The 23,229-nt window shown below is 41.4% G+C and overlaps 2 protein-coding genes across 2 annotated transcripts in view; both read right to left on the minus strand.

Annotated features, from left to right (window-relative positions):
* Positions 1-39: 39 nt before the first annotated feature.
* Positions 40-5,187, minus strand: LOC136438055 (uncharacterized). Its single transcript, XM_066432718.1, has 5 exons — positions 5,053-5,187; positions 3,631-3,679; positions 2,654-2,714; positions 2,243-2,326; positions 40-1,711 (listed from the first exon to the last, which is right to left on the minus strand). The coding sequence occupies exons 1-5, from the start codon at positions 5,124-5,126 to the stop codon at positions 165-167; spliced, it is 1,815 nt and encodes a 604-aa protein (XP_066288815.1). The 5' UTR covers positions 5,127-5,187; the 3' UTR covers positions 40-164.
* Positions 5,188-6,806: 1,619 nt separating this feature from the next.
* Positions 6,807-23,229, minus strand: part of LOC136438678 (ciliogenesis and planar polarity effector 1-like) — a 43,799-nt gene continuing 27,376 nt past the window's right edge. Inside the window, exons 20-34 of the mRNA XM_066433592.1 lie at positions 22,579-22,816; positions 21,975-22,044; positions 21,385-21,541; positions 19,817-19,965; positions 18,737-18,997; positions 17,398-17,521; positions 16,249-16,371; positions 14,814-14,869; positions 13,762-14,126; positions 12,703-12,876; positions 11,292-11,435; positions 9,355-9,510; positions 8,726-8,857; positions 8,006-8,187; positions 6,807-7,511 (exon numbers count right to left, since the gene is read on the minus strand). Coding sequence (XP_066289689.1) covers positions 7,308-7,511; positions 8,006-8,187; positions 8,726-8,857; positions 9,355-9,510; positions 11,292-11,435; positions 12,703-12,876; positions 13,762-14,126; positions 14,814-14,869; positions 16,249-16,371; positions 17,398-17,521; positions 18,737-18,997; positions 19,817-19,965; positions 21,385-21,541; positions 21,975-22,044; positions 22,579-22,816 — 2,535 coding nt within the window. The 3' untranslated portion in view covers positions 6,807-7,307. The remainder of the gene's footprint in view (positions 7,512-8,005; positions 8,188-8,725; positions 8,858-9,354; positions 9,511-11,291; positions 11,436-12,702; positions 12,877-13,761; positions 14,127-14,813; positions 14,870-16,248; positions 16,372-17,397; positions 17,522-18,736; positions 18,998-19,816; positions 19,966-21,384; positions 21,542-21,974; positions 22,045-22,578; positions 22,817-23,229) is intronic.

Genomic DNA, 23,229 nt, shown 5'->3' on the forward strand with positions numbered 1-23,229 from the left:
TTCGGACAGATCAATTCATCTTTCAGTTGTGCTCCGTACCAATGAATAGCCCGGGAGTCCCACAGGGCCAAGTGGGAAGCAACAACACGTAAACTAGGTGCCGGACCCCCTTTTTTCCAATTGTGACCATAGTATAAGCCAGGAAAAAAGAACACGGTAGTGACCTAATTGCTGGGACCCATCATCAAGTCTTCAAAATCACCGTCGTCAAGCAACATAATCTCTGTTTCATCAAGCTTATTTTTTAGCTCACTCATTCGAGCCTTAAGGTCACTGATACAAGGGTGGTCATCTTCAAAGCACGCCACTGCAAAGTGATACGATTTAAATGCACGGACTTTGTCTTGGCATGAACGGACTTTGTCTTCATGCTTTACTTTGTCTCCGTGCTTTGCCCAGACCTCACCCAATATGAGAAGCGCGTCGCCGACTTTGTTGTGCTTCTTTCCGTAGGTTTCAACCACGATGCGCAACGCGTCTTGGGCCGCGCCCTGAGCCAAGTCAAACCTCTGTACCTTCATGTACAGTCTGGCGCGAATGCAGAAGTGCAGCGCTCTGTAGTTGTGGTTTCTACCGTGACGCTGGGACAGGATGTGATCTGCTTCGTCACAGTTCAGTAATGCCTCGAGAAGCACCTCATGATCATGATCAGCGCTCGAGAAGCTACTGGTACCGTGGGAGATCAAAGCTAGCATGTGCGCTCGGTTCAGCAGGTATTGCGGGTACCTGTACCCTCTCTTATCCTTTAGGTTATTAGAATGCGCCTTGAGCGCCTTATCATAGCACCGAAACGCGTCGTCATATCCCCCCAAGTTCTCATAACAACGACCCTGTTCGAAGAACATAGATGCCAGAAGATTTCGTGCGTTTTCGTTGTGTAAAGCGTTGGACTGCAAACAATTTTCGAGGATTTTCAAAGACTCGTTGAACTGACCGCGCTCTGTGGCAACTTTGGCTAACCAAAGCATGTGGCCTTGATACTCTAACGATTCTTTAAGATCTTGCTCACTGGCTGACAACTGCTTGCGAATCTGCACAGCTGCCTTCAAGGCTTTCTCTGCTGCGTCATACTGGCCTAGCTTCTTTCTAATTTCACCAAGAGCTCGATACGCTTTTTCCTTTTCTTCATGGCTCTTGCTAAGGCTCAGACAGTCTTCTGCGAGTTTTTCCACGCTGATTCTAAAATCTCCATCCATGTATTTCCCCATGACACGGATCGAAGCGACCATGAAACCAAAAAGCATGTTTTCGAAAAGATTGTATTCTTGAACATACCGAAACCAGAAGTGGCGCAAGTGGGGAAGCATAGCTTTTTGTTTCTCCCACTCATTGTTGTCGCATTCGTGAAAAGTAGAGGTGTAGATCTTACCCAGCTGTATCAATGCAAGTTTTCGAGTGGCACTGCGATGAAAGAGGGAGTTCTGAAGGTCGTCGCATTGCCTCTTGTTAATCATGAACGTTTTTCGACCATTTTTAGGGACGAACGGGTGAAAATCTGACAGACCTAGCTCTTTTTTAATCATTTCATTGTATCTAAGCCCCTTCTCACCAACCATCACTTTACAGTAGTCAACAAGGTGTAGGAAAAACCAAACTGGTATTGCGGTATTTGGCGCCATGTGGCACATCAAACTGAGCACAGTGTACACCAAGATCGGTAACTCGTCCCCTCGACTCTTGGAGCTGGCAGGTCCAGACCTACTGGGTCGTCCTGTGACAGAGAGGGATCAAATATATCAACAATTCATAGGTTATTACAATATTTTCGTTGGCGCCAACGCAAGTTAGTAGCTTTTATCATTATCCGTCAAAAGAATAAAGTTCTGTAGTTTTTCTTCGAAAAAAATTATCACAAGGGTAATAAAACATGATGACGTCATCCATATGGTTCCAAAAACTATGTTTGGAAACCTTTTGTTCTCTGATACCGATATTCAGTACAAACCCAGTTTTCTCTCACTTCTTTAATGGTAAAATAGTGCAAAGTCAATTTCACTAGATTATTCGCCCCACAAACCTTAAATTCGTTTAGGTTTGAGGAGTAGGTAAACCAGTTAACTCCGATAATGAAGAAACTAGAAATTTTCCAAACCTTTTTAATACTGGCGTGAATGAAATGTACCATTTGTGTCAGTAAGACATTGGATCATTATTCAATTTTTGGCAATAAATGTGCGCAGATCATGTACACAGATCCTAATCTGAAAGGCAGACAGAACAACATAAGCAAACAGTATGGTACCTGATTTTGCCGTCTTCCTGTCTTTGTTCAAGACATTATCGTTCCCGACTTGGGCATTTTCCGTGTAGATGACTGTAGATGGTCCTGTTTGAAGCATAAGAAAACATAAACAAAAATAGGTGAGAATAAACTAGACCTTGAACCCTGAACGGGGATATCTATAGCTAGCGATGCCAACACGGGGAACGATGGGTTCTTCTTCTCCACTCGGCCCTGTCCTCCATCAGTGAGCGAAGCTCTGGTGTTTATGGAGCAATAGACTACAGAGAGCGAAGTTTCTGGATCAATAGACTAGACAATAGTTGGCTTTCTATCGTAATGGATATCATTAGCTTAACATCGTTATGGTTCATGTTTAGATGTTTATATGAAATGTCAGATAGGTGTACATGTATGTATGGTACCAATCACCTGCCGTTGCCTTGAGGGACTTCAGGGCGTTTGCCAAGTCATCCCTGCTGCTCCCACGTCTCTGAAAATAAAATAAAAGACTTATGTGGCGTCGCGGTGGCGTAGTGGCAGGGTGTTTGGCCCCAGAACCCATAGATACCGGGTTCGAATCCGGGGTTCCCTGATTTGTCCCGTTGACGTTGTGCCCCTGGGATAGGCACTTTACACGACTTTCCCCACTTTACGCGGGTAAAAATGAGTACCTAGCTTCGGTTAGGGAGTCCCTTGGATAGGACGTTAAATGGAGGTCCCGTGTTTGAGGAGAGCCACACCTCAAGCACGTTAAAGAACCCAACACACTTATCGAAAAGAGTAGGGGTCCTTCCCGGTGTGTGTTGATCATATAAATCTGTCCGGATATCTTGTACTCTTAGGTACAAACCTGATGTATTACGCCTTCATGCGGTTAACCGGGTATACAATACAAACAAATTCCTGGATTTATCCAAGAGAGTGATACAGAAAATGCAAATAAAGTTAGTTAAGTTATCAATATGCACACGTCCAAGACGCCAAATACAAGACATACAAACAAATTCCTGGATTTATCCAAGAGTGTGATACAGAAAATGCAAATAAAGTTAGTTAAGTTATCAATATGCACACGTCCAAGACGCCAAATACAAGACATACAAACAAATTCCTGGATTTATCCAAGAGAGTGATACAGAAAATGCAAATAAAGTTAGTTAAGTTATCAATATGCACACGTCCAAGACGCCAAATACAAGACATACAAACAAATTCCTGGATTTATCCAAGAGAGTGATACAGAAAATGCAAATAAAGTTAGTTAAGTTATCAATATGCACACGTCCAAGACGCCAAATACAAGACATACAAACAAATTCCTGGATTTATCCAAGAGTGTGATACAGAAAATGCAAATAAAGTTAGATAAGTTATCAATATGCACACGTCCAAGACGCCATGTGTACCTTAGATTGAGGTCCAAGTGGTGGTGAAGACAGTTCGCCGTCACTGGAGCTAAAAAATAAATAAAAGGAGGACCTCAAGTTATATGTGAAACTTATAAGGGCCAAATGTATCTATGATTGAAAAGCATGAGGAGGACATACAATCATGTAGTTCCAGAGGATCGCTTTATTTTCTTTACTTATCATGCATCGGGCTGTAATTATAACTAGCGTTACCCCGTCATTGTTACTCTCCAAGCAGAGGAGTGGTTCCGGCAGATTTTTGACGTGTTTTGGGCGTTGTTGTTGAGCTTTCTACTTTGTCATTTTTTTGGTCTCTTCAAACCCCAGAGACAAAAAAATGACAAGGTAGAAAGCCCGACAAAAACGCTTAAAAACACGTCAAAAACCCGCCGGACCCACTCCTCTGCTTGGAGAGTGGTCATCGTTACTTTTACTTTCAATTTGCGTTGAAAAAACGGAAGTAACAATCTGATTATGAGTGACCTTTCTGAAGCACATATTTCAGCCGCGCGTTCAATACGGAAACTAAGCACACATCTCAATACTGATATGAAATGCCCCTAATACGTCAAGACCCATATTATATCGCTCTAGTGTATAATATTTTTCCTATAACGGGCACGTCAATAGACCTTCTGTTTTGGCCGTCTTCCAATTTTATATGCTATAGTACATAGTGGTACATGTTTGGGTTCAAAGAGCACGCAGGTTGCCTCCGGCTTCTGGGCAACGAAGAATGGGGCAGATCATCGACCAATGTGCTATTTATAGCCGCAAAGCACATGACAGCCAGGTGAGTATCATGTGATGTTTTTACCTGCAGGAGCTAGGGAGGATCAGGGTTGTGCGTACGTTCGCAAATATAACTCTTTGCTGCGTTGATACATGTAATTCCGTAGTGGTGAATGATGGGAATGTCATTGTTGCGACATTTGGATGCCAAGCAAAGTTTAACATTATTAGATATAAATGATGCAAATTAGGGCCTCATTTGCAAAATTTATGAGCAAATGCTACAATAGCCTTTTTTGCTAAGATGAGACTTTCATACTTTGACAACATGTTTCTGTCTGAGTCTGTGTCTTCACCCCTATAAATCAAGACTCTTTTGATGGATTTATCTGAAATTTGGCATGTCGGTAGTTAATTATAAAGAGGGTATCAAACACCTCAGCCAACACCGCAAACACCATAATTACTTCACGGAGGATTGTGTCCTACGGACTCTTCTTTAATATGTTTACCATTATACCTGAGGAAGAGCCGAAGCTCTATTTGAGCAACAAGCATGCTCACTAACTTTGAACACACATGATTCCTAACACTATGTCAAGCAAATGGTAACAGAAGCAAATGGAGAGTCTATACACTCTGTAAAGAGTGGGAATCAACTGGAATTAAAAGCGAAAGCAGTCATACCTGTCACTCGAAGAGTTGGCGCTTTCACTCGAGGAGTTGGGCACGTCTGCTGTTTCCTTCTCCGTGGTAGACATGGTCAGCTGTATTCAGGACGTCTCCGACTGCTAGTGTTGGTGATGCGCTAGCAACCTCAAAGGGGCCCGGCTTCACAAAAAAGTAGAGAGTAACCGACCGGTTGAAAACGCCGTAGAAAGCACCGGCACAGCATATAGAACTGATGTACTTTAGACTAAGGACCCCACCTACTATGCTAAAGGGGTGGACTGTGCCCGACAACTTGTAATAAAAAGAGTAATAAGTTATAAATCCTATCTAAAAGGACAGTAGGATAATTTCGGCAGGCCAAACATACGTCGATCTGACAATAAGTAGCTGAGTTGAAATGGGAGGTGCAGTTGTATAAATTGAATAAGTCATACCCACCCGTTAGGGCTTGTCAGGTACGGCGTTCTTGCCATGACGCTGGGGATTCCCATTGCAGCAAATAGCAAAGGTCGCCTTAGGGCCCTGTCACACTGTGCGTATATTCGAGTGCGCATGAGTTCCGCAGTAACTTTTTGGGGTTTAAGTAAATTTTGCAGAGAGGAAGTTGTTTTCTACTTTGACCCACCGTTGAGCAGTCTAGTTATCGAACTTAAAAAATTACTTCTCTGGCTGCAAAATTAACCTAAACCAAAAACATGTTAATACGCAACTCATGCGGGCTTGTATTAACGCACAAGTGTGACAGGGGCTTAAGAAAGGCAGACGCCTTGGCAATTATCTAACTAGAAAAATATGCCGGTGCCATTATGGCTTTCAAAAGAAACATTAACGTGTATATGGGAAAGGTGTTGGTATTCAGATATGTTGCCACAGTATTCATCTGAACAACATACAAACTTGAGCACAGATGGCAAACTCAGAAACAAAATCCAATAAATCATATATGGACGCTCGATTATTGGGGTGGGTACCGGTACGAAACCGGTATCTCTTACTAGACCGGTACGAAAAAAAGGACCTCTTACTAGACCGGTCCGAAAAAAAATCAGTTGACCGGTTGTTTGACCGAATAGAAAATGAACATAATTCTAACATAATTTGTAGCACTCACTGAAACCTGTACTTGTGCCTCGTCTCCAAAATATGATGATAGTCTTATTATATAACAATAATCAGGTCCAGGTCCGGATCCTCTGGACTAGTGCTGCGTACCGGTACTGCGTACCGGTACTGTACCGTAGAAATCGAGTAGGTAAAGGTCCAAAATCATGAAGTACCGGTTCATGAAGTACCGGTACTTCACCGATATAAATTCACACCAAGTATGTGCTTACATGTATTTTGTGACCATTCTCCTGACCTCATACAACACCAAACGTGACCAAAGCAACATCTGGGAACAGCATAACTAATATACAACAGATCAGGGAGTTTCGATAGCAAGGCCAAGGGAGTTTGGCGGTGGGAAACATAGTTATGTTCTTTGAATAAAGATACTGAAACGTTGAAAACAGTTTGTGTTTCTGTCATGATTGAAGACGTTAAGAATTGTTCAGGTACAGGTCCAGGTCCAGACCTGTACCTAAACCTCTGTACTGGTACCTGTACCTGATGTTACGCAGCACTACTCTGGACCTGAATTTTCTGTAACGGTACCCACCCCTACCCGGTATGACGTATTATCTGCGATGGCTGTCTGGTTATGTATTGTGTGATGTTGGTATCTGATGCAAACAAACATTCAACTGAGACAATAAATCTTGAGGCACTTCTTTGTGCAAATATTTGCAGCAGTGTTTATTATGGCATCATAGAGAAGTTAGGCACAAAATTCTATGGAATGTACAAGTGATGTCAAAACATCAAATCTGTAACGTTTTTGAAAACATATATCAACAGCTCAATGCACTATGACTAAGTCTCGGTGGGTATTTTGTAATCCATTATCAAACAATTTACAGATTAAATTTCATCGAACATGACAAATGTACAGTCTAAGACAGCAAGTCCAACTTTACATACACAATACAAAGTAGATGTTATTTTTCAAAACAATATTGGTCAAGCCTGTACTCATCTACTGTTTGGATACATTTGGAAAGTATTGGAAGATATCACAAACAAAGCATAGGAGATGCAGTAGAAATTCCTATCCACTGGCAATGCATCACCAAGAAAGGTACCCCATTCAACCTGAATTGACCAATCCAACAGTAGATGAAACCAATATATCTATGGGTTGCTCCACTTTTTAACAGGGGTGGTTTGGATCATTCCACTGTAGCGATGAGCTGCTCCACCTCATCCCAGTTGATGTTGCTGAGGATGCTGCCTGTGCTCTGTGAGGCTTGACTCAGCTGGTCTGGGTCCACACTGTTGATGTAGTCATCTCCCAGTATATCGTCTCCAACATCATACAAGCTTCCAGCATCGTAATCTGGGTAGTCTCTATATCTAGGCCTTGCACCTCCATCCTATAAAAGATCAAATATTGAGTTAGATTTGCTAGCAGCATTCAACAAGAGGCCTTTCATGAGAGAGAATACTTTTATGAATGTTTTTTTTTAACATACTTGTTACAGATTTTCAGCAAAATTCAACACATGAAAATATAGGTTCATGGTAACACATTTCTTATTTGGTGCCCTTTGTTGTGAAAATGGAGAAAATTGAGTCCTAGTATCTTCAAAACAAGAGAACAGCTGTGTGAGACTTTTAGTATCTTCCAAACAAGATAAGATCAGTGTGAGACCTTTGGTATCATCCAAACAAGATAACATCAGTGTGAGACCCTTAGTATCATCCAAACAAGATAACATCTGTGTGAGACCCTTAGTATCATCCAAACAAGAGAACATCTGTGTGAGACCTTTAGTATCACCCCAACAAGAGAACATCTGTGTGAGACCCTTAGTATCACCCCAACAAGAGAACATCTATGTGAGACCAGTTTCATTTTCGTTCCTACCCCAAAGATGTCCTCCTCGTCCAGAATTCTCCTGACGTCATCTGACGTACTGCGTAGCAAGCTAGCCGTGCTGGCCTCGGATATATCCTCCAGTACGGACTCGTACACATCTGGATACGGCGCATGGCGCAACGTCTGAGTCCGCATGGACGGAGATTTCAAGCCTCTGGATGATGTACCAGCTAAGAAAGAAAAGATAATGCCATGTGTAACTGTATCATATTGAAATGACTTCATAACAGTCATTTTCAAAATGTACCATCATTTCATTAGCATTATAGGATTACTTCATTTGTACAGTTCCTGCAGGAATGGTCTATGAGGTTTTTACGCTTACAATTAGTTTTTGTTTGCTACTTTTTGTGCATCTAGTTTTTATGAATGTAAGATTCTGCAGAAAGATGTGACAAGAATTTAAGCACTTGAAATTGAAAAGCGGACTACATTATACTAAATATACCCCAAAGTCAAGTTCTGGCTAGTTTTACATATCATAATTGATCAGGGCGAGTATAAAAGGCATGGACATCAGTACGGTGCAAGTTGTAAACGGCTGGAGTGGCCTGAACTATGACCGTCTTGTGTAAATAAGTTAACCTAATATCTGACTTTGGGTATACTGTATTTAGCATAGTATAATTATCATATACTGTAGGCTTTTCAATTTCAAGTTTTGCTCTCCTTTAAAGAAAGAAAAGATGGTGTACAAGTCCAACATACTATAAGCCAGTCTGGGCCTGCCCTTGGGTGCGGCAGCAGAAATGTCTTGTAGCTGCTGGGAGTACGTCTTGGATTTGTGGCGGGGACCTTCAAACCTCTTTCCTACCGGCTGACGAGGGCTCACACTGCCACCTGATAAACAACAACAACATGATAAACAACAACAAATACTGAAGCAAACTAAAAAGGTATAGTGCCAGGTTCACAAAAGCAGATATTTTGGGAGATCTTCCAACCGTTGTCAAGAGGAATGATCTATGGCTACTGCTTGGACATGTTAACTTATTCCTGTGACTAAAGTAGGCAGGTGGGGGGGGGGGGTGATGTGGTCTGTCACAGGTACCTGAAAGCCTCTCTTTACTACTAGTATCCGCAAGCTTTGCCTGCAAAGCTTGTATGTTTTGCCGAGAGACGGTCATACTGGTAATGCAGATACAGATACAGCAGTTTATTGTACATGTAGCTTCATAACATTTTATTTTACAAAGGACAAGTTTTCACACTAAGCTAGCCGGTCCCTTTTCTAATCTTTCTATAATCTCACACAGCCACACGTGTATCATGTAGTCCAAGTTTAACCAGTTTTCCCAGCTTTTCTTTATGTAAAACACAGCATAGATTGTCCTCACCCCTCCTCCCAGTGCCCGGCCGTTGGTTCGGTGACGTGTTGGCTCTGTAACGTGCGTACGTGGACGCGTACTCGCGAGGCTTGGGTTCGCTGGGCAGACCTCGCCTGGTGACCTCCTGCATGCGATTCCTGGACACCCCACCACCACCAGCAGCCCCTACACAAAATTTTCAGGCAACAACTTTAGTTTTAGTACTGAAGAGAGGTACTTGAGCTGTCTTAAACCCAAACACCAACAGTGAAAATCATTTCATAGACTTATTATAATTACATGACGTTATATTTATTGCTATAGTCTATTATAGAGTGCTACTAACAGTAACTGTAATTTTGTGTATATTATGCAAAAAATTAATGTACCATGTATTTAGAATTGACACTTACTATATATGGAATGCAAGGCTCTTAAATCTATATAGCAAATGTATCAATACTTGAAACAAAAAGATACACAATCAAATGTAATTACATGTATCATATCAAATGGGTCCCTGATCATGAAAACAAGGTGGATGAAAAGACATACACGTCAGGTACATTACAGAAGTCTACTGCTGTGTGCACTTTTTTCTCTAACCCCAAAAGACGCAAAGAACACCATAGCTTCGCCTGTTAGAGTAAGTTGTAATCTTATCCATTGCAAAAGAATAGCTTTGTATACAACAATATCATGGTCCCTGTTTTTGCAGGTTGAAGCTTGATTTGGTACTGAAAGTTGTTACTTGTTAGAGTCTGAGTTTTATTAGAAGATAAAAAGTATTTTTTGTCAAGAAACCAAGTGGATGAAAAAACTGCAAAGGGGCACATGTTCGATCAGTGATCTTAAGCAAGGGTAGTTTGATCACAGAGGAAGATGATCAGAGTGTTGGCAATCCCACAGAGCTGTAAGATGACTGAGATTGCAGAAGGACTACAGCAAAATCCAACAGAAGACTGAGATGTATCAGGGACAGAGGCAGACCTGAACATTACTGTGAAATATTAAAACAGAGATGCTGCTATTAGACATTCTCCTACATTGTATGCAGAGTTGAGCCCGCGTCATAAACCTCCTTGGATTCACCTCTGCTTTTTCAGGCAGAGTTTTACACTACCATGGACGTAACTACAAACCAGTTGTCAACTAATCAGAGAAAATGCATTGATGTTGTCCAAAGGGAAAGCTTTTGCTAATTAAAACAAGATCATTAATATTCATAACCAATAATAATCGTTTGTGAACAACGTTTCACCAAGGCAGTTTGACAGTCCTTTCTGAGTCCAAACTTATTTATCAGGTACCAAATTTGAGGGTGTGTCCCTGTGGTGTAGGGGTCTGCGCTTCTGTCACTCACCACATCTGGTTCAGATTACTTGGAACTGAGTTCAACTTCCAGGTAGGACACCTCTGGACAAGAGGCGCATTGAGTCATACCAAAGACTTTATAAAAACGGTACATACTTCTGAACAGTATGGAAGTTAAACACACTCCACTGCCAGTGGACTAGCCCCCTGCTACAGTGATTGCACCACAGTGTGGCCCAGGGCTATAAAATGGGCATGGGCACCGCCCTATACACCTTATGGTTTGGGAGGATTTTAACTTTTTAACTAAACCAAATTTGAGATCTGTCAGACCTGTGAGTAGAGGGCAATCATGGCATCATTGAATACTAACGGAAAACATTTTGTAAACTGTCATCCTCTCGCTAAAAAAACAAGAAAGTTGGCATTTCATCTGCCTGCATGCCTGCCATATTGCAAATTTGAAAAAGCAGAGGCACTGATTGGCTTGTGCCATACATGTATAAGGCAAGCTCATTAATATCTATTGTCAATATGCCTCATTAGAGTTTTATGCAAGGAGGTTTATGATGCAGAGCTCTGCATAGGAGAATGCTATAATAATATTATTAGATGTTACTGTCACAGTGTTAGTGTTAGTTAAGACACCTCACCATCACCCTTAGTTGTGAGTATAGGTCGAGAGTAGGCGGAGCCGGGAGTTCGGCGGAGTTCCTGTAACCGCTGTGCGTAGGTCTTCACCAAGCGGGGAGAGGTCTTTTCCCTGGACTTGGCCGTGCCAGGCAGTCGCATGGTGCCTAATATATACGTGTGTATTGTGCATCAACAGTGAAGTTTACGACATGCTTAAGTGCTGTGTTGGTTTACTCTCAAAGCAGAAGTAAGGTCCAGGGTATTTTCAACGTATTTTCGCAGTATTTTATACGTCTTTCTACTTGCGCAGCATTTGTTGGGTCTTCCTCCCCGACAAAAAACGTAGAAAGACGTATAAAATACTGCGAAAATACATCGAAAATACCCCGGACCTTACTTCTGCTTGGAGAGTAGTGTTGGTTAATTCAGAGAGAATAGTCATTGCAACTAGGAGAGAATGTACTATTAAAAGAATAAATAATAAACAGTGGTGCAAAATTAATGAGAAACATGCGCTCTACCCCTCTCATATCATGCACATGCTTCAGTTTAAAAATCAAAGAATAAGAAATTTGACACAAACTTTGTGGATCTACCACCAAATAATGTATGCACAAGTTGTCTGTGCCATTGCAAAACAAATTGTGCAATGAATAAAAAGACCCTTTGTGCACAACCAAGCCATTCATTCCACCTACGTTTAGTTGACCATCTGTCACATTGCACTGCAGAATAGAATTCCTGAGGAAGGTTACAGACGGTCACCGAAACGTCGGTGGAATGAAACACTTGATTCTATACAAAGAGTCTTTTTATTCAGGAACTTACCAACCTGATGAAACTAATTGTGCATTTCTTAGCCTTTTTGTGGCTGTTTTCCTTCCCTTGGGCACTTTCAAAATTTTACAGCAAATCTAAGTTGTAAGGCAAGTGGTCCTGTTAGCACACGCTATTTGCTTTGGTGACAAAAGACAATCATGGCAGTTTCAGTCAATATCCTCAACCTTTTCACTGTACCTTATCCACTACCAAAAATGGCTATTCTTATTTTTCTTGTTTCATCTTATACACAGAACAATTTTCTTAACTTTGTCCAAGAGTTAAGAATTTTTTTCTTCAGTGATTTTTTCTTAGAAATTAGAGAAAGGGGAGATAACAATTCTTATATTTTCTAAAACATAACAAGAAAAATAATTTTGAAGCAAAAAATTTGAAAAGTGTTCCTTGTTGTAAGAATTTCCATGGAAAAATTAAGACTTCTTCTTCCTTTTCTTTCTTATTCATTCTTGAAATTCTTGATACAATAAAAATTGTACACGAGTGAAGAAAATGAGAAAAACTAGAAAAGCAAGAAAAAGTATTTTTGGTAGTGTTGGCCCCGCCCCTGAGGCATCGCAAAAAAGAACAACACTTCATACAACATGAACACACCATATAGCCTCTGTTTGTCCTTCAGCTTGTTGAATGTTGGCCTGGGAATCTTGCTGGCGTCTGAATCACCCAGTTTCTCAGCGTAGGTCTTTGGTTTCCCCGTGGGCTGATTCCTAACTGCCTCCGGTCTCTGTTGTCGTACAAGCTTAGTGAAGGGCTTCGGTCTGCGGCCACCTGAAAAACACACAGTCACCATTTATGAAAAGTTACTTCTTGTTTATACTGTTATTCACTTTTACAAGAAACATTCTTCAAACAGTGACTTTAAAAAGGGTAGCGAAATACGCACCTCCAAATTTTCGACGTCTCTTGTACGTATTTTGCTACCGGGTTTTTTAAAGTCACTGTTTGAAGAATGTTTCTTGTAACTGTTATTACACGTGACTGATGAATTTATTCAACATTATTCACTTTATCTTTACGGTAGCAAAATTTCATGGTGTAAGGAAAATGGACATTTTCACAGAGACTGAATTTTAACTTCACGGTGGCGCCAAGTGATTTACAGAACGGATGTGTGAGGGAATCATAAATAATTACCACAGGTTTTTCACAGTGATGATAAGTTCAGGGTACAGAGGTCACCGTGGAACAGTGAACATAAAGTTATAGAGAAAGAAACAAGAATTACAGTACTTCGACTGAAAAGCCACAATTCGATATCACTCTTTTCTTCATAGACCAAACAAAATTCAGACTATATTTTCATTCCTTTTAAAGACTTGCCCAAAATCCTTTCCTCAAAACTATCCAAATTATATGCCAGAACACTTTAAAATAGTTTCAAAGGTTCAAATTTTCATTTTTAAAAAAGGTTTCAAAGATTCATAGACAATGAAGTACACTACAAAGAAGTAGATATACAGTAAAATGACTGTAAATTCATCTAGATTTGCAGCACTGTGAAAATTAATATTCTACATTTCAAAACAACGATAGTTGTAACACGTGGAAAGAAAAGCCATATGTTTGCAGTGCGATGACCTTGCAGCGAGATATCAGCGCAAAATAAACTGTAGAATGAAACACACTAAAAAAAGATTGGAAATTTCACAGTACCTTGCGCATGTTCCCCTATCTTGGACACATCCCTGACTTTGTACGTCTTCAACATTTCCCCTTGTACCTCCCCACTGTCTTGTAGGAGTTCTTCTATAAGATCATCATCGATATCATACTCATCAACATCAAAACCTATATCCTGCATCCTCTGGGACCTGGGGATAGGCGTGGAGGACTTTGGTAGCCCCCTGCGCAGGGGAGAGCTCCCTCTAGCAGAACTGCCAGGCCTTGCAGGCTTCTTTTTCCTGACAGAGGGAGGAGGTAGGCTGGAGGCTGGGAGCTCTGGTGTGTCGATCACTATGTCACCCATCAAGTCATACGCCTGCTTGACACGTTCTGACATGTTCTCTTGCAACAAAGCCCTAAACGAAAATAAAAGCTTTATTTACACAACAAAATCAGAAGTACAACGACTTTCGTACCGCCAATTACAAAGTACAAAATGGAAAACAATGCAAAATAAGTCATGAGATTCTACTCACTAAACTATAAAGGCAACATATTAAGTAAATCTTCAATATCTTTGCTCAATATGTATATATTAGCCATATCTATCTAGAAAATACTCCTTAAATCGTAATACAATTCAATCTCTATAAATGGATAAGATTCAAAGATTATTTCTGGATGTTTCGAGTGACATCCATCACTCTTCTTCTTCGTCACTTCAATCATTCAAATTTTTTAAAATCTGCCTAATATTTAAGAAATAATGATACATATGAGAAGAATAAAATACTGGATTACTGAATTTTGAAATGCAGCAATCCAGTAGCAAAGACACAATTTTTCTTCTTTCACGTGATATGGATGTCTAATATTCACAAACAGAATGATACATATGGCAAAATAAAATCTGAGTGAATCGCCTGCCCAACATCCTGTGTTTTTAAAGCCCCGGACAGCAGAGTTTCAGTTACACAGACTTTGTGTTATGCAGACTTCGTGTCAATACAGTTGTATGCAGACTATGGCAAAATACATAAAGGAGGAAGATCTTTTCGTTATTCGGACAAATCATCATGCACTAATAAAGAAAAGTGTCCTACTTTCTCCTGTCCTCCATTTCCTTCTCTGCCTGATGTATCTGCTTCCAGGTAGCACCCTGGGTGAAGTGGGGAAATGGGACAAATGAGAAACGTACATGTGGGACACAATCACTTAAACATTACCGTAAATGCAGAAATGTTTGAGGTGGTTTTATGTTCGCAATTTTCATGGCGACTGTTTCACCGCAAACTTAAAACCACCTCAAACTTTTGTGTCCAATACTGTAGCATTATGTGACTATAGCGCTGCCGCGAACTTAAAACCACTGCAAACATTTTTGTCCAATACTGTAGCATTATGTGACTATAGCGCTGTCGCAAACTTAAAACCACAGCGAACACAGCCTTAGCGCGAATTGAAAACCATGCAAACTTAAATGCATTTAGTATCTGGCTACCTTTTTGGCACTGTTGTGGTGTGAAGAGGTGCTATCTTTACCATGGTCAAAGGGGGTCAGATTGTGCTTTTCAAATGGACAGTATACAACTTTTCCCCTTGCTGTAGCTACATGCAAGTAGTTCACTCAGCAAAGCTGCATTAATTTTGTTACAATCTCCTACAGTTTACATGTGAGTTCAAAGATAGTTGCAGGGAATATAGAAACATTTGTGCTAAAAATAGGGGAATCCTGTCAAATATCACATAATTAAGTCATGAGATGGTGAACATGGGTGGTGGAATCTATACCGACATGTGTGTTATAATTAGTTTGTGCCATGGGGACAATGTCCACTGTGTATTCTTCAACATACCTCAGTTGGTTGATCCTACTGGTTACAATACATGTAGAAAGTAGGAACATAAGAATATGAACAATTGTTTCACATGATTGTTTGTTTGCACTTCGAAGAAAAATAAAGGCTTTGACTTGACTTGACTTTCAAACTTTTTTTCTCCAGAAGTACCCTTTTGGAACTTGTACGGTTCAGACCATGGCATTTTTTACTAAACCTGGTATTTATTGGGATTAAAAAAAAAAACATTTCTACGACATAAGCAGGGCTCAAAATAGTAGGTGCACGCGCACCTTTGTGCACCCAAAATTGGAGCTGTGCACCTAATTTTTGACTGTGGGCGCACCGGTGTACCTAGATATTTTTGTAGGCTATAAGGTAAAGGTTCTCTTGTACAATAGCATACAGAATATTCTTGAAATGTAAGTATTAGAAAAAGCAATATAACCTTTTGCTGTACTTTATTTTATGTATTGCTTGCATGGTTGAAATTTGAAATCTGGATAGAATAATTATTACAGATTGACGTTCTAAGAGAGGTAGTAGCGTCAAACTTAATAGATATGTTTTTTTTTCTGTGCACCTAATTTTTTTGGTTGGGTGCACCAGTGCACCTTTTTCCAAAAAAAGAATTTTGAGTCCTGCATTGGGATTTAAAAAAACACAACTTTTTTATGACATAAGTGTAGTGCTACCGCACCTGTTTGGGGGAGTCCTGTGCAGGCTTGTACGGCCGGTGCTCCGTGCTTCGTAACTCCTCCAGCTGTTTCAGGTACTCGCTCCTCCTCTCTGTACGCTTCTCCAACATCCACTTCTGTACTTCCTGGGAAACAAAACAAAACATGGTAATTTTAGCGGTTGGTGGAAAAGGGAGTAGTTCACACATTCTATAGTAGCATCGTGTGGCACAATCGGTAGGGTGTTTCGCCCAGAACCGAGAGGACCCGGGTTCGAAACCACTGCTATGCCCCAATGTTGTGCCCTTGGGAAAGGCACTTTACACGACTTTCCTCACTCCACCCAGGTGTGAATGGGTACTTGACTTCGGTTGAAGAAGGTCGTATTGAGGTCACCTGCTGGCGCCGAATGGCAGCCGCCCAGACCCTTGCGACAGTTCCACAAAGTGCAGGTGTGGAGCAATTATGTATCTGTTGTGAATTATATGATTGTAAACCCTGCAGCTATTCAGCGCTGGCTGCCATTGCATGGGCAATTTCTGACCAATAAACCATTACTATTATTATTATTTAATTTTAATGGTGGGAACAAGCTTTACTGTCTCAAATATTAGTGATCAAATATTTGCAATGATGAAATTTTAGCGGTGGACTAGGGACTGTTGAATAAGCTAAAATTAAGTTACAGTTAACAAATCAAGAATTAAGGTACTCAAGGGTTTTCCTAGGAAAAAGTTGCGAGCCCGAGCATTGCAAGGGAGCGAAGCAACCAAGCAAGGGATGGTGTAGAAGGGGGTTAGTGTTAGGGGAGTTTCAGAGAATTTTCAGTTAAAATGGGGCATTCTCAGGCTTCCTGAGGGGAAAAATTACTATCAGACTGGTAACAGTTGAAGTGTGACCCATAGAAGCATTCCTTAGAATTTCATGCTTGTCCGAGGATCTGCTCTCTAGCGTTAGGAGGTGCATGATCAGGGCATGGGGGCGCAGCGCCCCTGTAACCCTCTTTAGAAAAAGCCCTGCACTTTGCCTCAGTCTGAAGATGGACAATTTACCTTAAGCTTTCCCTTTTATTTTTCCTTATTGCACTGCCAAATTTTCAACCACATCTTTTTTTGCACTATCCAGTTTTCACTAAAGATCTTAATGTACCAAAAGTCATTTGAAGACGGTACCTTTCGTTTCTTGGCTCTCCTGTCCTCCTCCTGTCTGCTTGTGTCCTGTGCTCGTGGAGAGAAGACATCTTGTAGGGTGTCCACACTCAGCTGGGTACTGGCAAATGGTTCAGAAGGCAACATACTGGAAAGGAACACAGACATGTTACATGGTAAAATGGTAGGTAAAGGTACTAGTAGACCCATGGCCTTTTTGAGGCCTTGGGGCAGTGGCTTTTTATCCACTGTGTCTACTGGGCACGGTATTGGAAGGCGGAGCCCAGCCCGCTCCTTCCACCGCCTTTTACCTCCCCAACCGAAGTCAGGTACTCATTTTTACGCCTGAGTGGAGTAAGAAATGTCTTGGAAAGTGCCTTTCCCAAGGGCACATCTGTAGCATGTAGCAGATCAAACCCAGGATCTCAGGGTTCTGGGCCAAACATCCTAACTGTTACGCCACCACAACACCACAATGCTACATGTAACATAGATCATTATGCAAAAAAACCCAACTGTAATTAGTCTTTTACGACCATGCAGCTCTATCTTACAGCCTGTTTGCGTTCATACACGATGTTGATCTGGACCAGATCTGATTTTATCCTGAATGGCACACGAAAGGGATGTGTAAATGTACCAGATACTGTTAAAATCAATTTGGTACAGGTCTAACTTGAACATGATCTGGAGCTAAATGAGGAACGCCCGCCTCACCTTTTTCTATAAGCTAGTTAATAACCACATCAATATTAATACAGATAGTCTACTGAAACCAGCTCAGGGGCGCACCCGGGGAAGCCACACGCTCAAATTTCAACCACTTTACGCCCGAACAGATTCTTACAAATATTCATACTTCCCCCGCACCATACCCGAGTGGAACGCCCTGCCTGGCGCGGTTGTTACGGCTCCCACCGTTGAGTCTTTTCGCGCCAGGCTGGAGGCATGCCCGCCTTAGCCTGGGACCTCCTCCCCCCCTACTTTGCCCCTAGCGGGGTTATCTGGGGGTAGTTTAAGTTGAAGTTTAAGTTGAAGAGGCTGATAGAAGGCAAAAGAGACACACCCCGTGCCAAATTACAGCCTTTGCCTGCCCTACATGCGGCAAACCGTGCAAGGGTAGAGCTGGACTCGCCGCCCACGGACGAGTCCATCGACGTTGACCTGAACGTCCGTCAGGATGACAAGAAGAAGAGTACAGGTCTAAAACACTATGCTAGTGCTGGATCTGTGTACTGTCATGATTGACAAGTATTATGTTACAAAATTGTTCAGGTACAGTTTACTAAACTTCTGTTACTGATTCCTGTACCTGATGTTACCTTTAGGTTCACATCCATAGTACACGATAACATTGTCTCACCTATCCCTGGTCAAGTCAGCACCAGTGAGTGACAGCCCCAAGTCTTCTTCCCTCAGACCTCCATCGGCAAACACCTCTGCTATGATGTCACTCACTCCACTCAGCCCTGTCATGTCGAGGAGCCTCTCCAAGTCCCTGTCTGCTTGCTTGGGTGCAGCGATGGGCACACGATCTTGTCTATCTGCTTCATCTTCCTTATCAACATCTTCTTCTTCTTCAATGATGGGGCTGGGAAGTGGTTTCTCTCTTACTGGACGCTCACTGTGCAAGAATGTGAAAGATCGACGGATTTATAAAGACAATTCAAACTCTACAACTGGATAAAATTCGGAGACTTAATTCTGGACGTTTCCAATGACATCCATCACTCTTCTTCAGCGTCACTAAAATGAACTTGGGCAAAACGAATACAATGCTAGCAATTCATTACTGAGGAAACCGGTTCAACATGTCAAGGACACTAACTCGTGAGAAACGTATGCAAATGTCATTTAAATAGGATAGGATAGTTAGGATAGTTCCTATGGTAAGACAACACCTTAGGAACTGTTACTGTCCTGATCAACAGATTTGTACAGCAAGTGCTGATATTCTAGTTAAAGCTAGGTTAAAGTTGTCCCATAGCCTTTTTGAAGCAGTAGGGGCAGTGTTTTTTTTTAATGGAAGGCGGAGTCCATCCCTCTCCTTCCACTATCTTTTACCTCCCCAACTGAAGTCAGGTACCCATTTTCACTCCTGGGTGGAGTGAGGAAAGTCCTGTTACGTGCCTTTCTCAAGGACACAACATCCGTGCCAGGACCTCTGGGTTCTTGGTCAAACGTCCTGACCATTACATCAACACGACGCCACTACATTCTAGTTAACAGCTTTTAAGTATTTAATGTGTGAAATTGAGTCATTATTAGAGAGAAAATGTGAGAAGTGGCATTTTTCAAAATACACTGTTAGTAGCTTTAACTCTAAACAACTTCAACATTATGTATCACATATAATATCTAGAATGTCTAATTGACTATTTTTGGCAATGAAATACATAAACTACCAACATCTAAATAAACTTGACTAAATTAGAACACTTACATCCTCTCTTCATCTTCATCAATTACAGGAGGGATGCTGTTGTCATGACGACTGTCATATTGCTGACCACGCCCTCTTGGTCTCCTAGCAAAAGCCTCTTCCTCCTCTGGATGGATGGCCTCACCCAGGTTGTCTATGGTGTTGACAAGCTTTAAAAAAAAAGTAAAGTTAGATATCGTTACCAGACTTCCCCAATGGGCTCTATGGATTAACAATTACCTGGTAGCTTTGCATGTCAATCAATTTTCATGCTGTCCCAGTGTCTGGTATAAGGAAAAAACAACGATTGCAGTGTGTGTGTGGGGGGGGGGGGGGGGGGGGAACACATGTACAATGTGTATGTAATTACCAGGGAAACAGGGTGCCCACTGGGTGTCCCCTGCAAAAGGAAGGTGTATAATTTCTTTGTTTTCTTAGTGTATGGCGTCCAGAAGACACACTGACGCGCTGCTAGCTAATAGCATGGTGTATGGCTACAAGCTCTCGGGGAGGAGGCCCAATCAGCTCCACCAGCGAGAGATTGTGCAATATTGAGAGAGCTTTTGAGTTTTAAGTCCCTCAAAACATGAATACACTGTCAGAAGGAAACCATTTGATTGTGCATGGAATGGAGCCGACTGAACAGCACCCTGCAAAAAATGAAGAGTAAGGATTAGACGTGTGCCTGTGCAGTGGGGCCTCCACTGAAACCGCCCAGCACTACTTGCTGCACTGCCCTCTATACTCTGACCTACATAATAACCTCTCACTCACCGTTGAACATCTTGTAAAACAACGCCGTACTACATCTCTCTTACTCCAGGGGTCAGTAACCAACAACCTCGCCATAAACAAACAACTGTCCGGGGCACTGCACACGTACATGGCAGCAACAAAAAGATTTACCGCCCCCTTAAGCTTCGAGCTGAAGACACCTCTAAATTGCATACCGTATTTTCTTGATTAAAGTACGCACCCATGATTTGGGGCTAGTTCAAGACAAATTTGCAGAACTGAAACGTAAAGGTAGAAACCTCAAATAGAGTACGCACGCCTTCTCCATTGATCTTGAACACATTTTGAACAGAATAAATTCAAATCTATGGGGTTTCTTCTCTTTTCTCTGGGTAATTATGCTTAAATCAAGGACTTCTACATAATGCCATTCATTAGATTCATAAAAGATTCTCTTGTTAACCCCGGCGGCAACATCTCTGCAAACTTGAGAATTGCCTACGACAAGTTGCAAACTTCTCAAATTGGCAGGTATTGAGCCATGCATTGCTGCACCACAGCTGGGTTCCTGGCTTGATTGAGCAAGGGTTTGAGGTCCTCTTCCAATTTGTCCTGGCAATAAATGAAATGTTTAAAAAGCGCATACTTTATTCAAGTAAATACGGTACTTAATATTTAATGCATTGTTTGATATTGTATCATTCTATGAATTGCTGTATTACTTTAATTGTTGTATGCAGTGTAATTGTAATGTTGAGTGGTCCGCAACATTAGCTTGTCTCTGCCTGGTGTTCCACTATGTATTGTCTTGTTGCAATCTTTAATAAAGACTAAAAAAACATCTGATGTTTTACCAGTCGCGTGTTTTTGAAATCATCCTCCATGTTGTTGGCCATCTGGTCGATGGCGTCCAGTTGTCGGCCCATCTCCGTAAGCTTGTCCGCCAAACGTTCGCGGGACTTGGCGCGGACTCCTGCCGTGTTGCGCCTGATCTTGGCCAGGTTGACGGGACTGAAAAAACACATTTATTACTTATTCATGTATGGTGATTGCCAAAATAAGAACAGTTTGCCTGAAATACAATTTCAACCCGGAGACAGATTTTACCAAGCAACATGTTCACTGAACAGGGAAAATCCTCCTCAGGGTCTAGCATTGGTTAGTTGCTGAAAATCCAGAGGATCTACTGTAAATGCATTTAAGTTTGCGTGATTTTTATTTTGCTCTAAGGCGAAAATGGAGTGTTCGCTGTGTTTCAAAGTTTGTGACAGCGCTATAGTCACATCCTGCTACAGTATTGGACAAAAATCTTTGCGGTGGTTTTAACACAAAACATTTCTGCATTCACAATATTTTTTGCAGAACTAAGTATTGTCTTACCAAGATCTTTCAGTAGACATCATTATTTCTGAAGGGACTAAACAAAATGTAAATGTATTCCTACCTTTCACCAGTGGTAGAAGACAGTAGGTCTACAGTCAGGGAATCCCCAACTGGTGGCTCTCTGATGTTACCTGTAGCAAAATTGTCAAAACAGATAAGGATACATTTAGGTCTGTAGCTTGTTACAATATAGCAAGAATCTACACACAATTTTTTTGGAAATGTGAGAATTCATTTTCATCATAACAATTTGCACAAAAATCATTGAGAGGAGGTTTCACTGTGAAAACTGAATATACAAAATGATATCTAAATATGGGAGGAATCTGAGGAGATTGTTATGAAAGAGTACTGATTTCGAAGTAGCCATTAAGGGGGCACACTCCAGTTTATTTGGGGCTTCAATTGGAGGCTGCACACCCTAAAGTCTAGGTACTGTCTCTTCTAGGGAGTTATTCCGAAGTAAATCAACTGTGTATGCGATAAAAGCATATCGCTTCCGCTACAAGACATTGTGAGTTTTGTTTCTTCAACCTCTCTAATTTTGGTAGATTAGAATATGAGAATATTAAAATATTTTCACGTCAAAAATTATGCACAATATTTTGCATTTTTGCGTAGGATAAAACTATGGTGTGCACCAATTTGACCAAAGTATAATTGACCTTCATCATCCACTTCTGCAGGTTTGATGCTGTTGGTCAGCCCGGCCAGTCTGTAGTGCAGGTCTGCGGGCGTGGCATCGTCAGGGAGACCAGGGGCGGGGGACCTCCTGTGTTCCTCCACAGTCTCCCCTGTGTCAGGGGGTGTTCTCTGTCTCTGTCTGGGCTGTTTGGTAGGCTTCAGGTCTTTCAGTAGGCTGTTGTCAATATCTACCACATTGAGGAATGCAGGAGTCTGAACCTGTACAAAAAATATGGTTTATTTTCTTTTTTTGCAGGTATTCAAACATTTAAAAACAAAAAGACAACACAGGAGAAAAAATGGGGCAGAAACCTATGTGTCAAACTGCACCAAGGACAAGAATAATTGATTGCAATGATGGCCAATCAGCACCAAGGACAACAATGCTTGATTGAGATGACAGCCAATCAGAACCAAGGACAAAACTGTTTGATTGAGATGATAGCCAATCAGCAACAAGGACAAGAACATTTGATCGCAATGATGGCCAATCAGCACCAAGGACAACAATGCTTGATTGAGATGACAGACAATCAGGACCAAGGAGAATAATGTTCAATTGAGATGATAGCCAATCAGCACCAAGAACAAGAATGTTTGATTGTGATGATGGCCAATCAGCACCAAGGAGA

The sequence above is a fragment of the Branchiostoma lanceolatum genome, chromosome 7 (assembly GCF_035083965.1).
Source record: "Branchiostoma lanceolatum isolate klBraLanc5 chromosome 7, klBraLanc5.hap2, whole genome shotgun sequence".
Classification (NCBI taxonomy): domain Eukaryota; kingdom Metazoa; phylum Chordata; class Leptocardii; order Amphioxiformes; family Branchiostomatidae; genus Branchiostoma; species Branchiostoma lanceolatum.